Source organism: Myotis brandtii, unplaced genomic scaffold (genome assembly GCF_000412655.1).
Source record: "Myotis brandtii unplaced genomic scaffold, ASM41265v1 scaffold82, whole genome shotgun sequence".
NCBI lineage: Eukaryota > Metazoa > Chordata > Mammalia > Chiroptera > Vespertilionidae > Myotis > Myotis brandtii.
In genome coordinates, this window is record NW_005371324.1 from 5,142,004 (window position 1) to 5,164,258 (window position 22,255).

Consider the following 22,255-nt stretch of genomic DNA (forward strand, 5'->3'; position numbering starts at 1 on the left):
ACCAGACTTGTGCTTAGGTATCAGTTCCTTCAACTAAAAAGCTCTCCATCCCTCCAAAACCTAAAAGTCCATCAGAACTTCACCCATATCCTTTGATTTCCTACAGCACCACTACCACCATGTGTAGTGCTTGACTGTTATTCTAAGTTTCAAATGAGTGCTAATTATACGACTCCAGTAGAGGCTCATTAACCAACGAAAGTGAGCAAGGCACGGATCTGGGTACTTCAGATAATCAAAGATGAACAAAGACCTCTTCTGCCCTCAAGCCCACGGAGCAGGGACCACAGCATCACATCAGCATCACCAAGTACAACAGCATGATAGTAAAGTGCAGCAGTTCAGATGAGAGACTCTGCTCTGGGTGACAAGGGAAGCTTTATGGAGGAGTTGACATTTGTGACAGATCTGGAAAGGGGAACAGAGTATTTTCATGTCCAAGAGAAGAGGGCTTCACAGGTGAAAGGATGAAGAGAAGCCAAAGGCAGAGCAACAGAAAAGGGCAACGTTGTGTATTCCATGTAGGCACGGATGGCGTGCTGTATGCAGCTTTAGTCTCTCATGGCACGTGCACAGTCCACACGCAGTAAGTACTTGCTGGGTGAATTAGTTACACTAGATTTCAAGTGGTTTCATCTAGATCCAAAGTGAATAATGTGCTACAATGAGGTAGAGAGCTGTATCTTCTATAGGCCTGGGTTAAGTGGCAGGAATTTATGCCACTAACACCAAAATTGCAAGGGTAATTTAAAAATAACTTTAATGGCTTTTTCTCAGGCAGCCTCGTTATATGTAAAGTAGCTGGTACGGTAGGATCCAGTCCCCAATTGCTCAGCTATTACCTGTGAAATAGGTAGAAGATAATACCCTCTTCTGCTCTAGTTTAGTAAAATTGAATTTTGTAACCTCTGAAATAAATGATAAAAAACAGGTGTTCATTGCATCTATACTATATTTAGGAGCCATTTTTACCATATATTAGTTTCATGATAGCAATAGTATAATTTTTACATTATGTGGAATTTCAAAGAAAAACAGTATTTTATTCCACTAATGTAGACATCACTCCAGTTTATAAATGCCATTCTAAATCCCCTGTCCCAAATTTCTAGGAAAAAAAAAATCTTCTGAATAAAATAGAACATGCTAAAGGGCTGTCATTTACTAGTTACAGAAACTCCCACATCATAAGCTCTCAGTATTTCCCCTCCAACTGTGTGAGCCGACCAGCACGTACCATTTGTGGACTAATACTCACTGTTCCGAGAGTGACATCACAGTCTAATTTGAAGGTGACTTGGGTAACGGAAAATGAGGGAGAAGATCGATCTCACTCTGTAGTAGATGTAGGATTCAGAAAAGGACTTAGAAATGTAGGATTTTAAGTAAAATAGGTGCCTAACAAAACCATGCCTCACCACTGGAAGCGAAGTCCACAGGCCCGATCCACTTGAAGGCTGGCTTACGGCCTCGCTCTTCTGTCACGTGCACTTTCTTGATCAGAGCCAGGCTGGTCAGGACATTGGCGATGTCATAGAGACGTCGGACCTTTGCTGGAAGACATCAAACACAATTACGGTCATGCTGCCTGTGGCACCATTACACTGTAGTTTACGTGACAGGTCACTTTTCTTGGCCACCATATACATCTCAGGGGAGAGCAGTGGGTGGGATGAAATGACCAATGGCTCTGTCATGAAATCACCCAGGATTTATGCATCTGCAGTCACAGACCAAGGTCGGCGTGTCCTTCCGTTTCCACAGCTTCACACCTTTCCAAGACAAGCAGGGAGAGCCCTGATTGCAAAAACACCCGAGGGAGGGAAGCGGGCTGTAATTAGAGGCTCAGTGAGTGTGATTCTGACGTGTGGCATGTCGGAAGCCTGCCCAGCAGGAGGCTGTGGCACCAGCTCCACCAGGCAGCTGGGCTGTGAACATGACAGGGAATCCCCAGAGCTTCCTGCAAAGCCGCACTCCTGGGCACAGAGGGTGTTCCGGGCTCAGGATTCTGAGGTACCGCTGTGCTGAAGACAGGCAGTTCCTCACCTGAAGTCCCAGCCTCTGGCCACCCAGAGGGGAGGGGTGGGATGCACAATCCTTGAGTCTTAAGAGGTTTGGGGAGACACATTTGAAAATGCATGGACTAGAAGAGAAATTCAGAAGGGGTGGTAACACAGTAAATAGGCAGGTGATGCCCAGAAAGTAATTTCTATTTAAGAAATCAATTTACAGGTAGGAAACCCACTTGACTTCAGGGCTAAGATACAGCAAAGAACATTGATGATTGTCTAGAAATAGCAAACATTCATCCCAGATGCAATTTTCTTCCCAATAGGGGGAGAGCTTAGATTTTATTTAGTCATTTCTCCCACAGGATGGCTATAATTCCAGCTGGAAACACAAACAAACAAGGTATGTTGAGCTCATGCCTCCCCAAGGCTTTAAAGGACTACCAGCAGCCAAGGGCCTCTGGCTTGGGACCCACGCTCGACAGAAAATAGGAAACTCAGAAACGCTCTCCTTGTCCACAGCCATGTCCCACAACCCTTCCCCTACTCTGGTCATTCCGCTGCTTCTTACCTGTACACACCTTTCATCTCCACCCATCAGAAGAGTAAGCGGGGGGTGGGGGTGGGGGGAAAGGGGAAACAAAACTCAGACATTCTGTCTTGGATGCTGTGATACTAAAGAGAAATGCAAAGTATCTTACACTCACCCTGACCTGCATTTGTGGATGGCACTCTGCTTCCACCGTCCACTCTAACTGCCAAGGAGACGTCAATGGGAATCCTAGCAGGTGACTAACTTACCTCTCACAGCCCCAAGGATTCTGGGATGCAGGAAGGAGTGCACTTCTCCAAAAAACCATTTTTCTTTTACTTTTAGAGGCAGAAAGAAACATCACCGTATGAATCCCGCCCTCCCTGGGCCAGCGAGGTGGGTTCAGGTGAGGGTGCTTACTTTTAAATTTACTGTGGTCCAGCACATTCTGGCTTCCTTCTATCAGGATTTTGGCAGCCACATCGAGAGTAACAATCTTGGTTTTAGAGACGAGGAACAGCATGACAAACTTCTGGCTCATGATTCTCAGAGACTTGTCTTTTCTGTTTGCAGATGCTACAAAGGGAACGAAACAAAGGCATCAAAAAAGATAATTTACCACAAGAAAGACTCTATTTACAGTTTGCCAGAATGATCTGACTCTGCTAGTGAATGGAAAGATCACTTCTGTTACAGAGAAAAGGCTTCTGGACACACAGTCACAGACGATGGCTCAAAAAGACAAGGCGGATTCTCTTGCTGCTCATAAGATTCCCGTAGGAATAGACGCTGAAAGGCGAATGTTAACCCACTCTTAATGCTTTATACTCACTGTGGAACAGAAAGCAGGAGGTGGTTTTCCTAAAGCAGCTCTCTGCCAGGATTGATGTGGGAGGAGAAAAGGATAGGATAGAGCCCTAACCGGTTTGGCTCAGTGGATAGAGCGTCAGCCTGTGGACCAAAGGGTCCCAGTTTGATTCTGGTCAAGGGCACGTACCTCAGTCAGGGCGCATGCAGGAGGCAACCAATTGATGTATTTCTCTCACATCGATATTTCTCACTGTCTTTCCCTCTATCTTCCACACTCTCTCTAAAAATCAATGGAAAAATATCCCCGGGTGAGGATTAAAAAAAAAAGTGTGTGTGGGGGGGGGATAGGGTAGGGATGAGAAACTGTTTTCAAACATCCACTCTGACCTCAAAGGCAAGGATTCTACTTTAATTTCTCTGTGCCCACAATACAGGCAAACCTTGTTTAGTGCACTTCACAGATACTGTATTTTTTTTTACAAATTGAAGGCAAGAACCCTTCACCAGCAAAAAGATTACAACGTGCTTTATAGTGGTGGTCGGGAACCAAACCCACACTGGCTCTGAGGTATGTCTGTATCCAGCATGTACTGTAATCACAGCAGGTGCCCACCTCTTCCATTTCTTTTCAGAAATAAACTGTAACTAAATAGGAGAACTGATGAGATGTGTGCTGCTGAGGATGGCAGGCAAACCATCCCAACAGATGGCTGTCTCCCCTGGTTATTAAGATACAACTGGCTCATGGGCTGGAACTAAAAGGCAAGAGGCAGTAAACTGAATGAAAACCAGGCCCACCTTTCCATTCCTGTTTCTTAAATTTGCAAGTGAAATGTGAGTGATACTTGCACTTGATCATCTTAGCAGGAGGGAGTAGGGAGAGAACGATGAGGAGCAATGGTTAAGACAGGAAGAGGATAAAATGAGTCGGGAGGGGAAGACCAATGTAGACGTCAGTGAAAAACATTCTGCATCCAGTGTCTATCCTTCTAATCAACATGTGCTGCTAATGGGGTTCTTTTCTACATAATCTACTCCCATGTGTAACTTGAAAAATTAATTTCATTGTAACGATAACTTCTTTCAGAGCAAATTTTCCTTAAAGGCTCACAAACAGAAACCAGCAAGGGGCTGTCAATCTGGAATGGGAGCTCCGTTGGCGATCTGCGGTCCAAACACCAACAACCAAGTGATCTGCCAGTAGACAGGTTTTCAGTGAGGGTGAGTGGGCAACCTGGCGGGGGAGCCATCTGTCTGCCTTTCTTCAGTGGAGAGAGTAAGAGGACACCTCCCTCCAGGGTTGTCAATCTGGCACTTCCCACCTCAGCAGTGAGTCTCTTCAGAAGAGACCATCCCTGTCTCTCTGCTATTACCCACGTGGTTACAATGAACTCACAGGAGGGACAGTCGGGCTCCGAGAAATCCAGCAACTGTTGATCGTGGGGATCTGCACAGCCATCTTTTTTACGTTCTCCGAATTTGTAATCCATCAGGTCCAGCTCCCTCTGTTGGAGGGAAGCCATCTGCTCCTCGTACTTCTGCTCCTCTCCTAGTCTCTGGAGGTTCCGCAGGGTCCTCGGCAGGCTGTGCCGCCCGTGCCAGCCATACTGGTTCTTGGCCAGCCGGCTGACCAGGTGCAGTGACTCCAGCACGTTCACAATGTCATAGATGCGTCTCCTTTCAACGCCTGTTGGAAAGACAGAAGCCAACCATCATCATGCAGACATTTCTGAGGATAAATTCCTTGAGAGCCTGGACCATGTCTGTGAACTACTTGGCGTGATGCCCAGTGGAATGTCCATCAAGTGTGGCTGTGCCACAAATTCACCCCTTAAAAATGCAAGTAACAGAATTTTTTTTCTTTCCCTTTCTTGTGACCTAACCCCCAGTAGGATAAACATCCACCCAGAGATGGCTGACGTCCTACCTGTATTACACGCAGCAGATGTCTTTTCTTTAGCCCTGTTAGCCTGTTACAATGGGTGGGACTGAGCAACACAGGTGCTAGCACGCCCGATGGACACTTGGTGAATGCTGGCTGGCTGATTTAGACTTATAGTCCTAATGATGCAGACTATAAAATAAACTGTGTCCAAGAACAGATACCTGTCTGGACAATCCTTTCCTTTCCTGGAGTTTGAATGATGTAAAATAATTATCTTACTAACTCTCTTAATGGTCCAATAAGGAAAACAGATGGCAAGTATTTTGTGTCCTATTTCACACTGGAAACTTAGGAGTCAAGAGTTTGGGCCCTTTCTCAAGATGATGGATGAAGCCACAGTTAGGGCTGGAACAACATCTGAGGACGCCCGGGTTCACCATGGCTACAGACAACTCTCCCGTGCTCTCATTCACCGCATCCTGCCAAGCAGCCCAGTGAAACAGAGACTTCGTGTACAGTACAGACGGACCAGCAAGTTCATCAGTTCCTTAACCCTTGCCCAATACTCTGCCCAAATAGCTAGGATTATGAGCTGTCTACTGAATTTACCAAAAATATTTATGGTGCTTAGTGTGGGGATTTTGGGGTTAGACTGCCTAGATTTGAATCCCCGTGTTGTCTGTCCCAGTCGGTGACCCTGAGTAGTGACCTAACCTGTGGCTTAGTGTTTATCTCATAAGATGAGGATTCGATGCGACCACAAACATGAAGAGTCTCCAACACATGTTCACTGTTTGGCACTTCCTGCATGGCACTGGGGCTACCTCAGGTCGCTGCTGGCATCGAGGATTAGTGGAAACAGATTTAAAAACCTCCTGTGCAACAGGCCCTCGGGCTTCTGGAACCACCTCCCCCTTTGCTCTCATGTAAGTATCCATAACAGAAGCCTCCAGGCACCTTGGAGAAAACCAGCCCAGCTACAACCAGGCCCTCTTTCTGTGCAGTTGCCAGGAGCTGTAATATAATCCGGGCAGACTCAGCGAATGCAGCATGTGGCCCTGCAAAAACTTAACAGGAGAAACAGACTGAATTACAACGAGAAGCCCGGAGCTGAGAGGAAGTTCATCACATGCATGAGGAGGCATTTCACAGCCCGTCAGAGCATTTCAGCTCCTGACCCTGAGAGGCTCCTCAGCCCGCGTCGGTGCCAGATGTCTGCTGGAAGGTGGTGTAGGGCCCTCAGCAGCCCCCTGTCCGACCCCTGGGTACCTTGCTCCAGTCTGTTTTCCTATATTTACACATCGTGTTTAGAGTGTAACGTTCTATAAACCTTCCCATTAGAAATGTCATGTGAATGCAACTGAAACACCCCAGGGCCAGCCATATGCCTGGCTGTTTTGTTGTTTTGTATTAGGTACAATCTGTTAAGTCTCCATCTAGTGGCTCGACATCCCAAGAAGGGAAAAGAAAGGAAGGTTCTGACCACCCAGAGAGTAAGACATTTAATGTGCACAACAGGTGTGTAGTAGGTGATGCTGGTAATGCACCCACCTTTCCTATCGGACTGAGTGTGCCTGTCCACTGGCTGGTGCACTGAAGAGTCCCATTTCCCAGGTCTCCAGACGTGCCAGTGACTCTGGGCCTTGTCCTGCCAGGGAGGTTTTCCTTGGCACCAGCCTTCCTTTCCTTTTGTATCCAGGCAATCCTATTCACGGCATTAGTTATGCCATCAGGATTTACCAATTCTTACCAGGCTTCCCTTCATCCCCGACGGAGCTTACCAAGAACACCTCAGCCCCATACACTATTTCCTTGGGCCGTGCTATTTTCCATTCACTGAAGTCCTCCTAGTTCTTTGACTTCTTATCTATGATATCCACGTCCAATCTATATGGGACCAGAACCTGGGAAACTGTGAAATTTGAATGCTCTGCACATTCTTGATTAAAATATGGTCTTATAGCTTGTGACCCGGGATGTAGCACGGAGTTTAGACTCAACCCGAAGAGTCGGTCACCCCTGAAACAATTTCCAGGAGGGACCTCATTTTTGACCTCACATGAAGAGAGATGGTAAGGTCATGTGGCAGGTCTGGGTGGTGTGAGGCATTAGCCAGCTGTTGCAAAAATCCCTGGTTCTGCCCCAGGCAGTCATGATGCGGGGATCTGCAGAATGACCTGCAGCCCCCGAGCAGGAGCCTGTCCTGTGACACGGCCTTGCTACCTCCAACCGTTGTCTCCTGCACTGATGTCAGTGCAAGGTCCTGGCTTCATGAGTGTTAGAGTGTTATATGGCTTCAGGAGTCCCAGTGAGAAGGACACTGATTTGTTGTTTTACCCTCATCCTCTGGAAGACTCGTTTCCAGGATGCTGTGCCTCCAATGGGTCAAGCCTCTCCCCTGCTGGGTCACTCTGCCCTTCTTGTCTCATGGCCACCAGTGCCAAATACTGTGTTCCCATTTCTGAATTTCAAAACGGCTCCCCAAGCAAAGCACTCTACTCCCCCTTCCTAATTGCAGAGGTTGAACAGACAGCTTAGGGAAGAGGGGGTACGAGGGAAAGCTTCCATGTAACAGTAAGAGCCACCCATGCCAGGGCCCAGGTTAGGCACGTTACTGACATTATCCCAACCTGGCTAAGTTTCTGCCAGGTAGGTGTGATGGTCCCAGTGAGAAAAGGTTGATTAACTTCCTCAAGCTCTCAGGGCCTGTCAATTGGAGAGCTGGGCTTCCAATCCAGCCTTCCCTGACCCAAAGCCCAGCCCAGGGTCTTCCCATCACAACCCATTGCATCCTCATTATTTCAGTTTCCAGCAAGCACAATCTCTTTAGCCATCGGTGTGAATAATTCAGACTGACAATGATCTACTGGTGCATATTTCTCTGGGCTATGGGAAGAACTAGAACTAATAAATTAAAAATATAATCTATCAAAATTATGTATGTAAAACCTCCTAAGGAGACATCCTCCACCTGCAGATCTTTGTGATTCCTGCTTATTTAATGATTTGTCAACGATATGTTCATCCTGAAACCAACTGCCATCCATGTCCACTAGGGGTCTGTATTCGGAAGCTGCTGGACTTCTTTATAGAACATACGGCGTTGCACATTATACACACCCTCCCATGTGAACACATGCATTCCTTTGTTATAAGGTTGAGCTGTTTGAGTTATAACCAGATGTGCTTTCCTAGTTTGGCAGGCTTGTTGTGAATAGCACAGAAGAAGGCTTCAGACATAATGCTCTTGCTCTCAAATCTTGCTTTATAAGAGAACTAACACCAATTCTGAACCCTTAGCAGCGTTATTGTAAAAATAAACAGCAGGATATTTCAAAACATTTTTTAGTCTGTCTGAAATAAGATGAAATTAAAATAGGAGATAGGGCTCTGTAATGTGAGTCTCGTCAAAGTGTTTTTTAAGCTTAAGAAAACCAAATTCTTGTTGACTCTCAGGCCTAGAAGGCCCCTGCAATCCTACGCTGAATGGTCATGGCAGAAGGAAGCTCTCCCGGCCCCTGTCCTCACCCTTTTGGAGGGCCTGTCCCGGGAAACCAGCGTCCCACTATACCTGGAGACAGACCTCCGGGTAACCGGACGATACATACCAAGACTGACAGCCACTTCATCTAGGGAGATGGTGGTTTTCTCAGCTGACAAGGGATAACTTGGATAGCGAGCTAGAAACTTCTGGCACAGGAGTCCTAAACTTTTCTGTTTTCTGCTCGGCCTGCGTTTCTCAAATTTCTCCACAGCAACGTCCCCCACAACACGAAGCTGCAGAGGGCAGACAGAAGGGAGGGAGGAGACATCATGGTTAACATCCTAACAGAGAAATTGCAATGGGCAGTACTGGCAAGTTGGGGGAACATCCCATCCCATCCCATCCTAGAGTCTAGTTAAAATACACTTCCTAAACTAATTTTCTTAGCATTCTACCTATTACCTTCTCTAGACTGAATTTTTTGTCCTTTGCAATTTGAGGCCGAGTGTACTGGTTAAAAGCGTAAACAATGAATAGTGCAGTCATTTATAGGTTGCTAGAGTCTTGCTGACAGAGTGTTTGTTGGACTGTAGACAAGCATCACTAAGAGCTTGTTGGAGATGCAGAATCTCAGGCCTCATCCCAGAACTGGTCCATCAGAATCTGTCTTTTCATAAGATCACGGGTGATTTCTATTGACATGAAATTGAAGACGCACTGGTCTCCACTGTGTCATTAAACTGTTTTATAAGTTTACTAATTTCCAAGGGTTGGTGGAAGTGAACAAGAGCAGCCAAATCTTATTCTGATTGCAAGTACACAAAACTAGTGTCCCTCTCTCATCAACCCACATTTCAAAAGGGCTGAATTCAACCCAAGAAAATAAAACGTTTTTCAGTGAACATATTCAAGCAATAGGATGATCTCAATAGCTTCAGAAAAAAAACATTTAATACATTTAACAACCATTCATGATTTTCAAAAATGCTCTTAGACAACTAGGAATGGAGAACTTGAATAAAGTGTATCTATAAAAACCCAACTGAAAACAAATCTTAAAGAGAAAACCTTGGAATTACCCCTTTAAAAATCAGGGACATGATAAGGATGCTCCTCTTCTGCACCATACTGGAGATAGCCAGTGGATGAGGACAAGAAAAAGAAACTGAGGCACAGGAATTGGGAAGGAATAAATAAGCAAAACTTTCATTCTGCAGAACACATGATTGTTTACATGAAAAATATAAGACTGACAAATTATTAATAATAAGAGAATTTAGAAAGCTCCTGAAAAGACGATACTCTTTTAGGAAAAAATCTAGCAAATATTTGTATAAAATATTAAAATTTGCATCTTTAAAGAAACAGATTTAAAAGTTAGAGAAACACATATACTCGTGGATAGGAGGACTCAGTACCATAAACAGATTAATTCTCAAATTAATCTACATGCAATGCAATTACAATTAAAATCCAATCTAAAGTACATATGGAAGAAAAAAAGGGCAAAGCATAGTCCACATACTCTGAAGGAAAAATTGAGGTTCCTGCTTTGCCTGATATGAAGGCTTATTACAACACTAGAGGCACAGTGCACGAAATTTGTGCACTCGGGAGTGGGGGGTCCCTCAGCCCGGCCTGCACCCTCTCACAGTCCGGGAGCCCTCGGGGGATGTCCGACTGATGGCTTAGGCCTGCTGCTCATGGGGAGCGGGCCTAAGCCGGCAGTTGGATATCGTTAGCGCTGCCGTGGAGGTGGGAGAGGCTACTGCCACCGGCACTGCGCTCGCCAGCCATGAGCCTGGCTTCTGGCTGAGTGGCACTGCCCCTGTGGGAGCGCACTGACCACCAGGGGCAGTTCCTGCGTTGAGCGTCTTCCCCCTGGTGGTCAGTGCACATTATAGTGACCAGTTGTTCTGCCGTCAGGCCAAAACCTGCTCTCCAACATCCCCCGAGGGGTCCCGGAGTGCGAGAGGGCGCAGGCCAGGCCGAGGGAACCCAACGGTGCACGATGGGGGCTGGGGAGGGACGCAGGACGGCTCCAGGATGTGTTCATCCCATCTCGCTCAGTCCTGATCGGCTGGACCCTAGCAGCAAGCTAACCTACCACTCAGAGCATCTGACCCCTGCCTGGGGGTCAGTGCACGTCATAGTGAGCGGTTGAGCATCCTTAGCATATCATTAGCATATTACGCTTTGATTGGTTGAACAGTCAACCAGATGACCGGACACTTAGAATATTAGGCTTTTATTATATAGAATGGTATTGGTGGAGGGACGGACAAATTGGCCAATGGAACAGAAAAGAGCCCAGAAACAGATACTCACACAAGTGAAACTATGATATGTGACAGGCGTAGCACTACCAACTCCAGGGAAGAGGAAGAACTGAATACATGATACAAGGACAAGTGATTATAAGAAGCAACATAAAGGGAAAGAAGGCAGGCACCAATTGAAATGTAACATGTATAACTGGTACAGGTTTAGTTTCACGAATATATAATAAACCCTACAAATCAATAAAAATGAGCAAAGAACACAAACAGGTATTTCACAGAAGAGGAGAAAACATGGTAGCTAGTAAAGATATGGAAAAAAGCTTAACTTCATTAGTAACCAAGGAAAAAGCAAATGGATACCACAGTAATATACAATTGTACACCCACTGGATTGGCAGAAATTAATAAATTTGAGAATTTCAAGTGCCAGAGAGGATATGGATCAATATATGTTTATACGTTACTGGTGGAAACAAACAGCTCTTGGTAAAACCATCTGGCACGATCTTATGAGTAACTGAACATCCAATAACCTAGTAATTGCACTGTTAGGTATATACCCTAGAATAGTTCTCAAACTTTGTGGTCACAGGATCCCTTTATATTCTTAAAAAATATTGAGAAATATCTTTTTAAAAATTGGTTTTCTTTTTGTTTTTTTACTTTTTGGTAGAATAGTTGGTCATATAAAATACACTTATGTATGTAATGTCTTTAATACCCATGACTCTACCTCCCAACCAATCCCCAAACCAGAACAATACTATTAATTTACATTTTTATAGATTTTTAAAAAATCCACCAAAATGAAGAAAACTGGAAGAGAAATAACATTCCAATCTGTGAGCAACTTTTCTTAGCAAGTCTGGGAAAAAGTTTGATGGGAGAGTGAAAATTATTGACCACTGATTTTTTTTTTTTAAGTATAGATATGCAGCTTATTTAATAGCTCTGGTTCACCACAGGACATGTAATTTAAAGATAACTTTAAAGCCCAAACCAACAAACTGAACATACATGAGAATAATAAAATTTCCCAGGTCAAAGACATTTAGATTAAAATTATCCTTGCCTGGCCTGCGTGGCTCAGTGGTTGAGCATCAACTTATGAACCAGGAGGTCATGTTTTGATTCTGGTCAGATTGCCCTCCCGCTTACTCCCTCCCTTTCTGAAATCAATAAAAATATATTAAAATAAAAATTCTTAAAATTGGAGCAAAATTAAATCCACAGCAACATTTATAAGAACACAAATTCCCCCATTAAATCAAAGTTATTAAAATCATTGCTTAAAAATGGATTTTTAAATGTGTATTGGTTAAGGGAGTATTATAAAAAAAAAGTGTTCCCTATTATCTGTGTCCAGACAATAGGGTGCTGAAGGCCTGGGGCGGGGGCAGACTAGAGGGAGTCAATGGGGGGAAAAGGAGACATATGTAATACTTTTAACAATAACGAATTGTTAAAAAAAGAAAAAGAAAGCATTCATTGTGAAAAATGATACAGAGTGAGAATTCCATTTCAGCTATATAAAGAAAAGATACTAAGCTTAATACTGCTTTTGGCTCAATAGTTAGCTGAAAAATTGAGAATTCTATGATTTCTTTAAATAACCAAGTAAAAAATTTTAATTCTATCAAAGCTGCTAGGAACACAGCCTGTTTACCTGCAGAGAGTCTGTAAACACTTCATCCTTGTTCTCAATGGGTCTGAAGAGTCCCTTCTTCTTCTCCCAATCTCTTATGTCAGGGCTGGCAGCACTGATGAGCATCTTCAGGTTAGCTGTGGGCGTCCATGGTTCCGTCTGCTGTCTGTCCACAAGCTTAACTGGAGTAATGGGGTTTCTTTCTGGAGTGAAGATTTTTTGCTTCGATAAATCAATTGGTTCATTTTTTATTGGAGTTTTCGGGGCCATCCTTGATCGATCAACAAATATATTTTCCTATTTTAAAAAAGAGACCTTTTAGCAAGAATGAGACAGGTCAGCTATCAGCTAAGAGAACTGTTTAGTTCCCACCATGAAAATACAACCAGACCATATGTTCAGGGCTGAAAAAATAGTAGGATAGGACTAATGAAAACAGACAGAGGATTCATGGAACTCAAGGAGAAGCTCCAACGGGAAAGTGGTTATAATCTGCTATTCCTTTTATGCGTGTTTTTCATGGCATCGCTGTGAAAGAAGTCATGAGTGTATCTATCACTGGTGAATGCTTCTAATAGTTGGGGATGAAAAGGGCAAATGTGAATTGAGTCCATATACTCCTAAGTGCCATATTTTCGAAACACTGTAAGTTTGCACTAACCGGTGAAGAAAACAAATGCTTTTGTAGTTCAGTGTTCAACAGTGCTAATGTAACAATTAGCAGTACCAACAGATATAAGTGCATCCAACAAAATGCCACATATAAAATAAACCTAGAGAGCAGTCTTACTTCAAAGGACTCGTATGCCACCCCCACCCTATATGACTCCCCACGTGAGATTACCAATCAAACTGACCTACAGCCTGTTCAATAAGAAGAGACCACTGATCACAGGCTTAGGTGTCACGGGAGGCGATATTAAATTGCTATAGAGAATTCTAAGTGCTTACCGTCTCAAGTTCTGTTCTTGATTTTTTCCAGCTTAGTAATAGTTTGTGGAGTAGAACCTACCCTCAGATCACACTTTGAGATTAATGATGGGCCCATTATGTCCCTTGTAAAAAAGGACTGAGTATAGAGAACCCACATTTGGAACAACCGAGTAATTAAAACAGATTTCTTTCCCCTAAAACCAGTTTTTGGCATTCAAAAACAGAAAGATTCGGCTCTTATTATAGCAGAATTCACCTCCAGGCAATAGCGTCTTATACAATTATGAAGGTGGGTGGTTAAATATTTGTCACTCCCTTTCCTGTACAGGTAGCACTCTATAGCTACTGTATGCTTGGATTTTGGCTGAACAGTGGTTTACAAAAAGTGCTTTCTTATAAATGAGCAACATGTGCAGAGGGAAAAGACTGGGAGAAACTGGAATCTGTGTTAGCACGCCAACTCTTGTTCTTGAATTGGCAGAAGGTGCCCACTAGCCATGGTGGTCCTGTCTTCCTGTAACAGGAAGGAAACGGGTGGGGATGGGAGCCTAGGTTTCTCCCGCCACAAGCAGCAATAAGCATCCAGCCTGGGGCGCTGCATCTACCGACTTCTCTCTCTCTCTCTGTTTTTTATCGTTTAACTCTTTTTCTTTTTTAAAATTTTTATAGCATCCAGCGGGCGCTGCATCTACCGACTTCTCTCTCTCTCTCTCTGTTTTTTATCGTTTAACTCTTTTTCTTTTTTAAAATTTTTATTGTTGACTCTATTACAGATGTCTCCCATTCCCCTCCTCTGCCTCTCTCCACCCCACCTCTGCCCCTCCCCGGCCTTCACCACATTACTATGTCCATGGGCTATGCGTACATATTCTTTGGTTGATCTCTTCCTCCCCTCTCTACCGATATCTCTTAACAAGTTCCTATAAGTGTGCAATCCTGATGAAGTCTTCTACCAGGGAACCCTCCAGGGAAAGTATTGAGGGTTTACCACGTGCCACACTGTGTTTCATGTACTTTATGGATAGTAACCTCTTCTAATCCTGTGACCTGGGTACTATTATTTTTCCAGTCTACAGCTGAAGAAACTGAGGCACAGAGAGGTTAAACAACTTGCTCGAGGTTAAATACAACCTCATTCCGTAGAAAAGTAACTGGTATGCAGGACATACTGAAAGCTGGAGTTTCTGAAATTCTGCCTCTAGAAATAAGCTTGTCCTGGGTGCCCGTTGGAGGAAGCTGTCTTTTTCACAGCTCCAACATAGAGTACCCAGCAGGCGCCCCAGTATCGATGGAGAGGTGGAATGGGGAAGCAGTTCTGCATGCAGGCTCTGGTGCCCGCTACTTGGTGTGAGGGAGGGCACGTTCCTTCTCCTCACCAGGCTTTCATTCTCGCAACTGAAAACGAAGTTCGTAAAAATACCAACCTCAGGGTTATGAGAATAGTTCCTGGCATATAGTGAGCATGCAATTAAACTTAGCTGCTGTCTTTTCCTCTTTCCTAGTCTTTATTACCATTCATTCTGACACTCAGAGCTAATAGATTTAACTTCTGGGGTGAATGTCTTGTCTCATTCACGAGACTGTGCACTTCTGGAGGTCAGAGAGTAAGTACGTGTCTCATTCCTCACGATTGTTGGCACAATGCCTTGCCCTGTACAAGTGCGCAGAGAACACGGTGCCTTGATTATCTGGTTATTCAAAAAGGTATTCCTACAGTAGAGGGTGTGGCCCAGGCTTACTGAGCCAGACAGAGATCCACCCGCCTTCTCTACCTTCCACGGCACCTGCAGTCACAGAAATGATGTGTTCCTCCTTCTTTCTGCCAAGGAGCAATTCCGATAGATCATTTCCTCCAACACTTTGATATATTTTTGCTACAGTTTAAGTATTACAGATGCACCTCGACTTAGGAAGTTATGTCCTGATCAGCCAATCTTAAGTTGAAAATATCATAAGCTGAAAATGCATTTACTATACCTAACCTGACAATCATAGCTTAGCCTACCCTACCTTAAATGTGCTCCGAACACCTACATTATAGGGATGTAACCCCATTATAAGTCGAGGAGCACCTGCAATGGCCTTCCTCTTCTTCTCACCAGAAGCAGGAGACCCAGATGGGCATTTTGTAGACGTGATGGGATGCGAAAACACAAAGCACAAGATCCAAAAACACTGGCAACATAGTACACTGTAGAGCAGCGGTTCTCAACCTGTGGGTCGCGACCCCTTTGGGAGTCAAACAACCCTTTCACAGGGGTAGCCTAAGACCATCCTGCATATCAGATATTTACATTACGATTCATAACAGTAGCAACATTACAGTTATGAAGTAGCAACGAAAATAATTTTATGGTTGGGGTCACAACATGAGGAACTGTATTTAAAGGGCCAGAAAGTTGAGAACCACTGGTGTAGAGTATGGGTTGTTTACCCTTTGATCTTGTGGCTGACTGGGAGCTGTTGCTCGACACCTCTGCCAGCATCATGAGTAATTATCCTACTGCATATCGCTATTTTGGGAAAGAGCAAAATTCTAAATTCAAAGTATGATTTCTACCAAATGCGTATCACTTTCACACCACCATGAAGTTGAATAATTGTAAGTTTAACCATCTTAAGACGGGACCATCTGCACTTAAAGTAGGAGAGTTAGGTTACCTGATATGTTCTGATTGTATCACACCTCTATATCAAAAGAAAAAAAAAGTCTAGCAAATTGTTTTTCAAGGTCTCAGCAGGTGGGTAGAAAGTCGACTGCTATCTAGTCGACCCTGCTCCATCCGCCTGTTTATCCTGCAATCCTGACACTGTATAAGGCAGTGGAAAGGGGATTGAAACAAGAATTTGGAAACCTGGTTTTTGTCTCAGCTCCGTATCTTTTTGATACTGAACAAATTGTTCATTCTGTCTGGGAACCAAGTTTCCTGGTCCATAAAATAAAGAATTCAGACTAGTCTCTATTTCCAAGGCTTTCCAGCAAGGTTGCCCAGCGGTGTGGATAGATGCTTGGGATGCAACCAGATCTCTTCAGGAATGAATCATTCCCCCAGCTGCTTCCTGTTGGAAGTGATACCAACAGGAAGCCCTTAACTGGAATGCCTTGGTGGGCCAAAGAGGGCTGACTCATCTGGGATCGCCCCCTCCCAGGGAGGCCTGACATGTAAAAGTCAGGCCCCCTTGCCCTACTCCAGGGGTCATCCCAGAACTCCCTTAGGGTAAACTCAGACTTCCCCTGAAACTGTGTTGCAGATCTGCCTCTTCCTCTGTCCATTTCTGCTGCCTTCCCTTCTCTTCCCTTCCCAGGCACTGATTCCTAGAGCTCTCCCTAGAAACCTCCTGTACACTAAGCTCCCTGTCACACCTGCTTGTCAGGAAATCTAAGCTGCAACTTCCTAGAAATCACTTCCTCCCTCAGACAGAGCGGAGAAAGTAATCCAGGACACAGGTTTTCTTGTTGTCATATGTAAATAGAAGTAACACACACTGGAGAGCCTGCCGCAGAGTTACTGTGAGGAGCAGATCAGATAATGAAGGTGAAAGCAGTTTGTAATGGTGAAGTGCTATACAAGTGTTCATCATTATTGACTATACCAGCGTCGAGACTATGCTGTACGCTGCCACAGAGAGGGGTTGGTAGTCAAAAGATCTTGGGTTTAGTCTTGCTTTTGTTTCAGATACAGCTTTGATCATGTGACCTCAAATAATATAGTCATCAGCCTTGTCAAGGCTTTTGGCCTTATGCCAACCTCTTTTCCCGTTCCATCTTATGCAAATTCCACATTTTGCCCCAACAGTCCACTTGCTTTTCTTAAACCTGCCCTGCACTTCATCACATCTGAGCTGCTGTTCACACCATCACTTGGTCTTTTTATTTAATTTTCTTTTTTCTCTTTACTAATTAAGGTATTACATATGTGTCCTTATCACCCCATTGCCCCCCCACCCCCAACCCCACCCATGCCCTGGTCTTTAATGGCATAGGCTAAGCCTTGCCTGTCGTTTAAGGCTCATTGCAAAGACTACCCGTTAGGAAGTTCCCCGAGCTACTGACTTAACAGCTCTCTTTCCCTTCAGAGCACTTCTAGAATGAGTAATCCACACTGAGGGCTTTCCCCTGATCATATCCCAGGGGTTCCTGAAATTATCAGTGTGTTCTGGTCCACTGCTTCTGACTGAGGTCACCTTCCAGGAGCCAGATCAATGGCAGAATACCTCACTTGACCTCACTGCAATGGTTAAGACTGTTCACTGTGCTTTGCTCTATAAAACTCTTGGTCCTGAGATAAGTCTTTCTCTGTTGGTTCTCTTCCTATTTCTGTTTCCTCTCAGTCTCCTTCATTGGTTCCTCTTTTCCCACTCTTACAAACCTCAGCCTGACACTTGCCTCTACTTTCTCTCTCTTGCGTAGTTCATGACTCTCATGTACATTGATTTTAAAACCAACGTGTATGTTGATAATTCTCAAGTTTGTGTTTGGCTTGTACCTCCCACGAATTCCAAAGTCAGACAACCAGCTGCTTTCTGCACATATTTATTTACCTGTAATCATACAGATACAGATATGTATTTCAAACTGAATTCACCTTTCTTAACCACTCCCAAAAGAGATGAATGACCTTCCAAAAAACCTGTGCTCACTAAATCTAGGCATTGTCCCCAAATATACCACTCACTTCTACTATTTTTTTAAATTGATTTGAGAGGGAGAGAGACATTGATTTGTTATTCCACTTACTTACGCATTCATTGATTGCTTGTATGTGCCCTAACCAGATATCGAACCCACAATTTGGCATATTGGGACGACACTCTAACCCACTGAGCTAACCAGCCAGGGTCTCATTTCTACTTTTACTAGTTCCTCTCTACTTGCCTAAGTCTTAACCTTCATGCTTTTAAGCCAGCGGTTCTCAACCTGTGGGTCGCGATCATTAGTTTAATACAGTTCCTCATGTTGTGGTGACCCCCAACCATAAAATTATTTTCATTGCTACTTCATAACTGTAATTTTGCTACTGTTATGAATCGTAATGTAAATATCTGATATGCTATATGTGTTTTCCGATGGTCGCGACCCACAGGTTGAGAACCGCTGCAAGTTTAAGCCCTAGCTCAAGTGTTACCTCTTTTACAAAGCAGCTCAATCTCACTGCTCATCTCTTTGTCCCAAATCATCCATTTTCTATTCGTCGTGATTAAATGCACTGTGAACAAATTAAGAGAGTTGTTTATAATCCCACAACTGGGCACAGTAAATTTGGGTAACCAAGTTGAAAACTCCTTTATGTTTTAAGTTTCTCCATGAGAAATAAGAAGATGCATGTACTTTAAGAGTTCTTGACCAATCAAGAAAGATAAATGCTCTATATGCCAAAGGACACTGTAGCAAGCATCCCTCAGAGGGTTTTAAGAAGGAACAACTCAGCACTATGCGTTTGTGGCCATGCTGAATCTCTTGAACATTTCTTAAACACCCACACCTCATGTTGTTTCTCCTGCCTAAAATGTCCCTCTCAAACACTCTTGTTTTCTTGTAGGTTGAACATCCTCAACCTTAATGTTAGCTCCTTAGAAGCCTTCAACTCTCTCTAGACTCCCCATGAATTTATTTCTTCCTCCTCTGTTCCCTGGGGACCACTTTGTTCTCACTATTATAGCACTTATCAAATCATAGTGCAGTTGGTTAGTTTTACATCTGAGTTCCTGAAAGTCTCTCAAATAAAGGAGGGCAGGGCCTGCATCATATTCATTTTTGGGCTATTAATTTAAGTACAGTGTGAACAGTGTATGTTGCTGAGTGCTCAACAAAAACTCAAAAGAGGGAGGTGCTACTTATTAGTTGCAATTTATGGAAGAAACAGATTTATTAACTACTAATAAACGACTGCCCCCTTAGCACCTTTGACATAAATATTTGTTTAAAGATTAAATAAATATATCTGTTTGAGGTGACATAGCGAATAGCAGAACAGAAACTCAAACCCAGATCTGACTCCAAATCCCATGTTCTCACTATCCCTAGAAATCCTTCCCAGCAACAGGAAAAGAGACAAAGCCCCTCCAAGCAACTAGCAGAAGCACTCTGTTCTTATCCCTTGCCTTCTCTTTAAGAGGCCAAATAATTCCTGCTCAGACATTCCATTTCGAACATTGTAACCACTTTTCCAATCACTCTTGAGTCACTTGAGTTTCCCCCCATATCCATTAGAATGTGAAAGCTCAACTGGGCATCGCATTTACTGATGCTAACTAACTAGAGTAGAAGTTGAAGGCATTTGATAAGAAGTCATTGACCCAGTTCTAGCCGGTTTTGCTCAGTAGTAAGAGCGTCGGACCGAAGGGTCTCGGGTTTGATTCCCATCCAAGGACACTGTACCTGGGTTGCTGGCTTGATCCCTGGCCCAGTCGGGTGCATGCGGGAGGCAACCTATCGATGTTTCTCTTTCTCTCTCCCCACCTCCACTCCCTCTAAAAAAAATAAACAAAAAAAAAAAAAATGGGAAAAAATATCCTTGGGTGAGGATAAAAAAAAAAAAAGGCCCAGAAGAAAAAAAAGTGGACACTGACTTAGGCTTTATATAAATGTGTACATATTTTTTCAAGTCTGTCCCATGCAAATTATAAAAGATAACAGAGTTTTGTTCTGAAACTCCCAAAGCCAAAATTCTAAAAATACAAAGTCTGGGCATTTTCACCCTCATATAGCTTGGATAATTTTAAAAGTCCTCTTTAAAACAATAATGCTTTGGTGTACTTCATTTCCTAACAACAACAACAACAAAAAAGTGAATGCTAGGAGGGAAAAACCCTACTTGGGAAAAGCATACAATTTCACACCTATCTAAAATTAATGGTTGTCAAATATTCTTCAAAGGGCCACATAACAGATTCTTTGCAACCAGACAGTTTCATTGTTGACACTAAATCCAAAATTTAGACCAAAACCCTAGAAAAAGTTCAAAACCCAAGGAAGTTGCTATGCTCAGATTTATATTCAAAGTTTCTACATCCAGGTTTATTATATGTATTTGCCTAAAAACACTTAGATGCTTGCTACTAACAAGCTCTTACAGCTTTTCGGTAGGGCACTGGTTGGTGAGCATAACTGTGCTGATGTGGGTACAGTGATAGTTTAGATATTGCTATGGGCAGTTTACTTGGTAATGTTTCTTAAAGACACCACCATGGTCTTACAAATCACAGGGCAGCAAAAAAGGGGTAATGACTCAGGGCAAAACCAGACCAGCGGTAGCTCTACAGAATACGCAGGGTGTGTTGGTGCGCTCAGTCACTTCTCTCCCTATATGGGTGAAGGGAACTGCCTCTAGAGCTGATTAATGCATGGGCATGAAGAACATTTCACAGTACTTTAATAATCCAGCATTTATAGCAGAGAGTCTTTCTTCCCGGGTACTCAGGTTTAACATTCCTGCACAGCATTAGCTAATTCCAATGTTGACAACTACAAGTATTACAAACTTTTGATTGAAGGGGTCAGCATATCTTTGATTAATATAAATTGGTTCCAACACTACATCTAACCTAGCCTCTTTCCACTGCACAATGACTGAGAAACTCAATTACTAATGGTTTGGGTGACTCCATTAAAAAAGTATATTTCTACAATGTTCATCATATTCATTAGATTTACAAGACAAATACAAGTGGCATATTGAAACACTTAATTGAATTAGACATCACTATCCTAAATATGTTAGACCTTGGTGCACTTACCTTTTGTGCATTTTCCCCATCTTCAGTGGCAAAATCTAGTCTGGGCTGCCTGGGGTTGATCAGGTCTTTTAGTGTTAAACAATTCACTTCCATCTGTAATGCACAATTACATTAGAAACGATCTTACAATTAGATGCTTTCTCCTCCAACAAAGATATCTATTTATTATTTGCTCGACGTGGACATGAACTTCCCCTTCCCAAACTCATCCTGGGAATTTCCAGGAGCATAGCCACCCCCAATTCTCTAAAACGCACACGAACGAATACAAACACCCATTAGTAACTGAAAACTTGGGAAGAAAAAGTCGACAAAAGTAGTACTTTTTTATGGAAAGCCACAGAGCAAAGTAAAGTTACAAGTCAGGAAGGTGTAGGGCAAATCTGTCAGAAAGTACGGGGTCTCCTCAGGTCAGTTAATTTTGGCGCAAAGAACTGGGAGGAATTCGGCTTTAAAGAGGTTTGAACGGGGAAGGGCGGGGGGTGAGGAAACCTGATCGCTAGACCAAATCCATTCTGCGCTTAGCGCAGCCCCTTTCCAGGCTCCCGAACAGACCCCAGGGATAAACTCTTCCAACGTGGCCCCCAAATAGCGAGGAAAGGCAAGTGCCCGGTACTGCCCGGCTGGCGGAGCGGCTAGACAGGACAGCCCACGCGGGCCTGGTCCGCGGCACACATTCCTCTATGCCCCGCCAGCCGGGGAGGGGAGGGGTGGCAGGCTGGCAGCCGAGGCGCGAGGTTCCCTCTCCCCCCAGTTCCCGCCAGCCCCACTTACTACTCCCGCTTTGCGAAGGAGGTTTCCAGCCTCTACCAGGACCTCTACGGCCTCACGCCCGCGTGGGATCAGCGGGCGATGCGATCAGCAGCCGGGTGGCAACATCGGGCGGGGAAGGCGAAACGCGCAGACCCCCGCTCCAACGCCCTTGGCTGGCTGGGCCT

At 44.0% G+C, this 22,255-nt stretch overlaps 1 protein-coding gene across 1 annotated transcript in view; it reads right to left on the bottom strand.

The window, feature by feature from the left end:
• Positions 1 to 22,229, bottom strand: part of E2F7 (E2F transcription factor 7) — a 35,667-nt gene extending 13,438 nt beyond the window's left edge. Inside the window, exons 1-7 of the mRNA XM_005884172.2 lie at positions 22,092 to 22,229; positions 21,318 to 21,410; positions 12,669 to 12,944; positions 8,845 to 9,013; positions 4,748 to 5,038; positions 2,962 to 3,117; positions 1,419 to 1,553 (exon numbers count right to left, since the gene is read on the bottom strand). Coding sequence (XP_005884234.1) covers positions 1,419 to 1,553; positions 2,962 to 3,117; positions 4,748 to 5,038; positions 8,845 to 9,013; positions 12,669 to 12,944; positions 21,318 to 21,410 — 1,120 coding nt within the window. The 5' untranslated portion in view covers positions 22,092 to 22,229. The remainder of the gene's footprint in view (positions 1 to 1,418; positions 1,554 to 2,961; positions 3,118 to 4,747; positions 5,039 to 8,844; positions 9,014 to 12,668; positions 12,945 to 21,317; positions 21,411 to 22,091) is intronic.
• Between the last annotated feature and the right edge of the window lie 26 nt (positions 22,230 to 22,255).